The sequence below is a fragment of the Leucoraja erinacea genome, chromosome 29 (genome assembly GCF_028641065.1).
Source record: "Leucoraja erinacea ecotype New England chromosome 29, Leri_hhj_1, whole genome shotgun sequence".
In the NCBI taxonomy this organism is placed as follows: domain Eukaryota; kingdom Metazoa; phylum Chordata; class Chondrichthyes; order Rajiformes; family Rajidae; genus Leucoraja; species Leucoraja erinaceus.
In genome coordinates, this window is record NC_073405.1 from 27,137,019 (window position 1) to 27,143,018 (window position 6,000).

At 43.7% G+C, this 6,000-nt stretch overlaps 1 protein-coding gene across 1 annotated transcript in view; it reads right to left on the minus strand.

Moving 5' to 3' along the window:
- Window positions 1–2,842, minus strand: part of LOC129711359 (calcium/calmodulin-dependent protein kinase type IV-like) — a 142,173-nt gene extending 139,331 nt beyond the window's left edge. The window contains exon 1 of the mRNA XM_055658966.1: window positions 2,000–2,842. Within this exon, the coding sequence (XP_055514941.1) occupies window positions 2,000–2,121 (122 nt within the window). The 5' untranslated portion in view covers window positions 2,122–2,842. The remainder of the gene's footprint in view (window positions 1–1,999) is intronic.
- Between the last annotated feature and the right edge of the window lie 3,158 nt (window positions 2,843–6,000).

Consider the following 6,000-nt stretch of genomic DNA (forward strand, 5'->3'; position numbering starts at 1 on the left):
TTAATTGATTGAATCAAAGATTGAAACAGACCCTTCAACCACTGATTCAATGATATTTGATGGTCACGTGTACCTGCTCACACTAGTTCCATGTTATCCCACTTTCTCATCCACTTCCTACACACTAGAGGCTTTTTTTACAGAGGCCAATTAACTTAAACCTTCACATGTAGTTTAGAGATACCACAAGGAAACAGGCCCTTTGGCCCATTGGGTCCACTCCAACTATCGATCAACTGTTCAACTAGTTTCACGGTATCCCACTTTCTCATCCACTTCCTGCTCGCTAGGAGCATTTTTTACAAAGGGCAATTAACCTATAAACGTTACAATGGGCTGTACGGTGGCGCAGGAGTAGAGTTGCTGCCTTACAGCTCTTGCAGCGCCGGAGACCCGGGTTCGATCCCGACCACGGGTGCTGTCTACATGCAGTTTGTAGCTTCTCCCCGTGACAGCATGGTTTTTTTCCCCCAAGATCTTCGGTTTCCTCCCACACTCCAAAGACATACAGGTATATAGGTTAATTGGCTTGGTGTGTGTGTGTGTGTGTAAATTGTCCCTAGTGTGTGTCGGATAGTGTTAATGTGTGCGGGGATCACTGGTCGGTGCGGACTCAGTGGGCCAAAAGGCTTGTCTCCTTGCTGTATCTCTAAACTCAACTATACAGCATGGAAACAGACCCATCGGCCCACGGGATCCATGCCGACCATCAATCACCCATTCACACCTAGTTTCTTGGTTTCTTGGTCCTCCAAAATATTCCAAATGGAATTTAAACTGGAGGTTCTATGTCATCTCATTTTCTCATCCACCCCCTACACACATATTACAGGCAATGTTTACAGAGGTTGAATAACCCGCAAACCCACATGTCTTTGGGTTGTGGGAGGAACCGGGAGCACCCGGAGAAAAACCAAGGCGGTCACAGAGAGAACGTGCAAACTCTGCATAGACAGCAGCCGAGGTCAGGATCGACCCTGGGTTTCTGCCCCGACCCACTTTAGGGGTGGATGATTATAATCCTGGACAACAAATTAGCCATAAGGAGCATCTTTAGAAGGAAGAAAACGACTAAGAAGAGGTTTAGGGATGGTATTCATAGCTTAGGATCTTGGTTGCCGACAATAATAATAATAATAATAATAATAATAATAATAATAATAATGATAATAATAGATTTTATTTGTATAGCGCTTTTCAAGGACTCAAAGTCGCTTTACATGGCGAGTCAAGTCAATAAATAACAATACTATTGTGGAGGGAAACCTGCTGTTAAAAACAATGCATGGACACACAGAAGCAACAGATACGGGGTAAAATTGGACATCAAACTCCGGACATAACATGGGGAGGGGGGGAGCAGAAATTTGAGGAGTGGATTCACTAACATTCAGGAATCCAAAACAAAACAAAACACATGACATTTTAATGCAACATTAGCAATCACAATGCAAATGAAGCGAGCGAACCGCGCTTTTGCACAACAAATTCTGAAGCTTGCTTTTGCGTGAAAGGCATGTGTCAAAATACATCTTACAAGTGAACTGAGGTGTGTGTCAGACCTCATGAGTAGCACTTGGCAGCTGCTTTAGTTGAGACACACATTCTATCTAAACGTTGCAAAAATCAAACACAACAATATTCGCTACATTTCCCATTATATATCCTTTGCAAATGCCCTACACGTTTTATACATAAAGTTTCCAGAGCAGCGCTGCAGATGTATCCAATACAAGCACAACCCCCCCCCCCCCCCCCCACACACACACATTAAAATGCATTTATACATTTTAAAATTCCAATTAGAACGAGGCATGTCAGCATTAAAAAATAAATCTCACGGCGCATATTTAATGACTGTAATTAACAAAGGCAAGAAGCAGGTCGATTAATTATCAGGCGTTCTGTGCCCGCAGGACGACAGCGATTCAGGCTGCAATCAGTTCCCACATGCCCCAGGCTGCAGATACACCCCCACATTGATATTGCAGTACAGTACCTTCCTAATTCCTGTGCCACTGTGTAGTAATCTTCAAAGGCTATCTCCCTGTGAGATCCATCAATCCAGTAATCGCAGCTAGTTCCAGACTTGGAAGCTGGCATGATAATCATGGACAACATGGGTATCTTTGCGCTGTTATTGTCTTCCAATCTTGTCTGGTATTCCTCTTATTAGCTTGCATATATATATATATATATATTAAACAAAGCTGGCGATCCAACAACGAGTATTCTACTTTTGCATTCTTGTCAATAAGCAGATTTTTTTTTTTTAAGGATTAATTTCTACAAAGGAAAGCGCAACTCTTTATCTTCCCCACCCCTGAAAATAAAATTGACACTGATTTCAACAAGCTTGAGAGAGAAATGCACCTGCCGTCTTTTTTTGACACTGGCCAAGCTCTCCGCCCACTCCCCTTCACTGGTGCAATGACGTCCACTGTAGGACAAGTCTACTCCAGATCTGCCCAGCGTTTGGAGGGCTTGCTAGTCAATCAAAGGACTCCATGGCAATCCGGGACGAGGAGGTGGTGTTTGACTACAAGCTCTCTTAAAGCTGAAGAGTTGCAAAAAAAAAAAAAAACCCCTGCAATTAGTAATTGTGTAGGAAGGAGCTGCAGATGCTGGTTTTAAACCACATAAACGCTGGAGTAACTCGGGCAGAATCTCTGGAGAGAAGGAATATGCTTCATAATTCAGTATGCAGAAGGGTCTCGACCCGAAACATCACCCTATTCCTTTTCTCTAGAGATGCTGCCTGTCCCGTGGAATTACTCCAGCATTTCATGTCTATCTTAGATTTAAACTAGCATCTGCAGTTCTTTCCCACACCTATTTATTTTATCCAGAGATGCTGTCTGACCCACTGCGTTACTCCAGCAGTATGAGTCTATCTGCAATTAGTAATTTCTCTGCTGTGATGAAATATATATTTTTAAGTATTAATACATTTTTCAAAGAAGTGATGAATAATTATGTTTCAAAAAATGGACTTAAATTGTTGAAACTCTTTGCAGCCCAGATTCCAGATTCCGTTTTGCTTTTTTTTCCTTCTTTAGTTTAGGGGTGTTTTGTTTTTACGTTTTTTCTCTTTTTTTAATCTCTTTCTTTATCTTTTCGTTTTTATACATATGTTCTCTTTTAAACACGTAATTATATTAACATAGAGACCGGGAGGTCTATATTCAATATGTATTTTGACACTAGACTCATATTTAGGTTATACCTGCCATTAATGTAATCCTGATCCCTAGTCAAGTCAAGTCAAGTTTATTTGTCACATACACATACGAGATGTGCAGTGAAATGAAAGTGGCAATGCTCGCGGACTTTTGTGCAAAAGACAAACAACAAAACAACCAAACAAATTATAAACACAATCATAACACACATATTCTTTTACATAATAAATAATAGAAGGAAAAACATTCTGTAGAGTTAGTCCCTGGTGAGAAAGGCGTTTACAGTCCGAATTGCCTCTGGGAAGAAACTCCTTCTCAACCTCTCCGTTCTCACTGCATGGCAACGGAGGCGTTTGCCTGACCGTAGCGGCAGGAACAGTCCGTTGCAGGGGTGGAAGAGGTCTCTCATGATTTTGTTTGCTCTGGAGTTGCACCTCCTGTTGTATAGTTCCTGCAGGGGGATGAGTGAAGTTCCCATAGTGCGTTCGGCCGAACGCACTACTCTCTGCAGAGCCTTCTTGTCCTTGGCAGAGCAATTCCCGAACCAGATGGTAATGTTCCCGGACAAGATGCTTTCCACCGCCGCTGCGTAGAAGCACTGTAGGATCCTCGGAGACACTCTGAATTTCCTCAATTGCCTGAGGTGGTAAAGGCGCTGCCTTGCCTTACTCACCAGTGCTGAGGCGTGTGATGACCATGTCATATCCTCAGAGATGCGGACTCCCAGATATTTAAAACAGTTCACCCTATCCACAGGATCCCCATTTATACTCAATGGAGTGTACGTCCTCGGATGATGTGCCCTCCTAAAGTCCATGATCAGCTCCTTCGTTTTTTTGATGTTCAAGAGGAGGCTGTTCTCCTGGCACCAGAGTGCTAGATGTATGAATATCACTGTTATGTTTATCATAACTTTTTTGTTCTTTTGTTTTTGCTTTAGAAAAAAACTAATAAAAAGATTTTAAAAGAAAGAAAGAAAGAAAGATTGACAGAAGTCAAGAAAGTAGGGATACAACAAAACATAAAAATAAGAACAGAATTGAAGGGAATGAGGACAGAACTGAAGAACATAAGGACAGAATTAAATGGTGAATGGTTGTTTTTAAAAAAAGAATAATTTATCACAGAAAGACACAAAATGCTGGAGCAACTCATCGGGACTGGCAGCATCTCTGGAGAGAAGGAATGGGTGATGTTTTGGGTTACCTTCTCATGCCTCTAGTTTCCCTGTCGTAACTGTCGTAACTGTCATTGTATATCATGTCGTTACTTGGGGGCGGAGCACCAAGGCAAATTCCTTGTATGTGAATACTTGGCCAATAAACTTACTTACTTACTTACTTACTTACTTAAGATAAGATGTAATGAATAAACATGTTTTGCAAAGGACAGAACTCAAGAAAATAGCGGTAGAACTAAACAAAAAAATAAGAATATGATTGAAGAAACTGAGGACCAGCAGACTTCGACCCCCACCAATTCGCTTATCGCCAAAACAGATCCACAGAAGACGCCATCACCGTAGCTCTCCACTCTGTGCTGAGCCATCTGGAGCAGGGGCAGAGCTACGTCCGGATGCTCTTTGTGGATTTTAGTTCAGCCTTTAACACAATCATCCTGGACATCCTCATTGGTAAACTGGTCACTCTCGGCCTCCCCACTGTCACATGTGCCTGGATTAAGGATTTCCTCACAAACCGGCCCCAGACTGTGAGACTTCGCCCCCACCTCTCCTCCACTCGCAGGTTGAGTACCGGTTCCCCACAGGGCTGTGTGCTAAGCCCCCTCTTATACTGTCTCTACACCTACGACTGTAGTCCGGCCCACAACAACAACCGCATCGTCAAATTTGCTGACGACACTACTGTGGTCGGACTTATTTCAAAGGGAGACGAGGCAGCCTACAGAGAGGAAGTCCTGAAGTTGACAACCTGGTGCTCAGAAAACAATCTGGCTCTGAACACCAGGAAAACAAAAGAGCTCATTGTCGACTTCAGGAGGCACAGCACCGACTTAGTCCCCCTACACATTAACGGCGAGTGTGTGGAGAGGGTCAACACCTTCCGGTTTCTCGGCGTCCATATCGCGGCTGACATCTCCTGGACGGACAACACGACAGCGGTCATCAAGAAGGCTCAGCAGCGGCTGCACTTCCTGAGGGTCCTCAGGAAGCACAACCTGGACTCTAACCTGCTGCTGACCTTCTACCGCTCGTCCATCGAGAGCCTGCTGACATACTGCATTACAGCATGGTATGGCAGCTGCACCATGGCAGACAGGGAGAGGCTTCAGAGGGTAACCAGGACAGCGCAGAGGATCATTGGTTGCCCTCTCCCCTCCCTGATGGACATCTACACCTCCCGCTGCCTTAGCAGGGCAAAGAAGATCACCAAAGACAGCTCCCATCCTGCGTTTGGACTGTTCGACCTGCTGCCCTCTGGAAGGCGCTATAGGTGCATCAAATCCAGGACAAACAGACTCAGGAATAGCTGCTTCCCGAGAATTATATCTACCATAAATTCAAATCCACACATGCACTGACTACACCGCCCAACACGGACTTCCATCTGTATATATGTATATATGTATGTAGCGCCGTAGAATTTGTGCACGTATTCCCCCCCCCCCCATCTCCCTTCTGTTTTGTTTTTCTGTTTCTTGTTTTTTGTGTAAAATTGTATGTATGCACTGAGTACGAGCAGCTTTCAGTTTCACTGTACATGTATAGTGACAATAAATGGCATATCTATATCTATCTAAATTTAGGAACTCCTCCACTGTTGAGTGAGGCCAAATGCAAATTGGAGGAACAGACCTC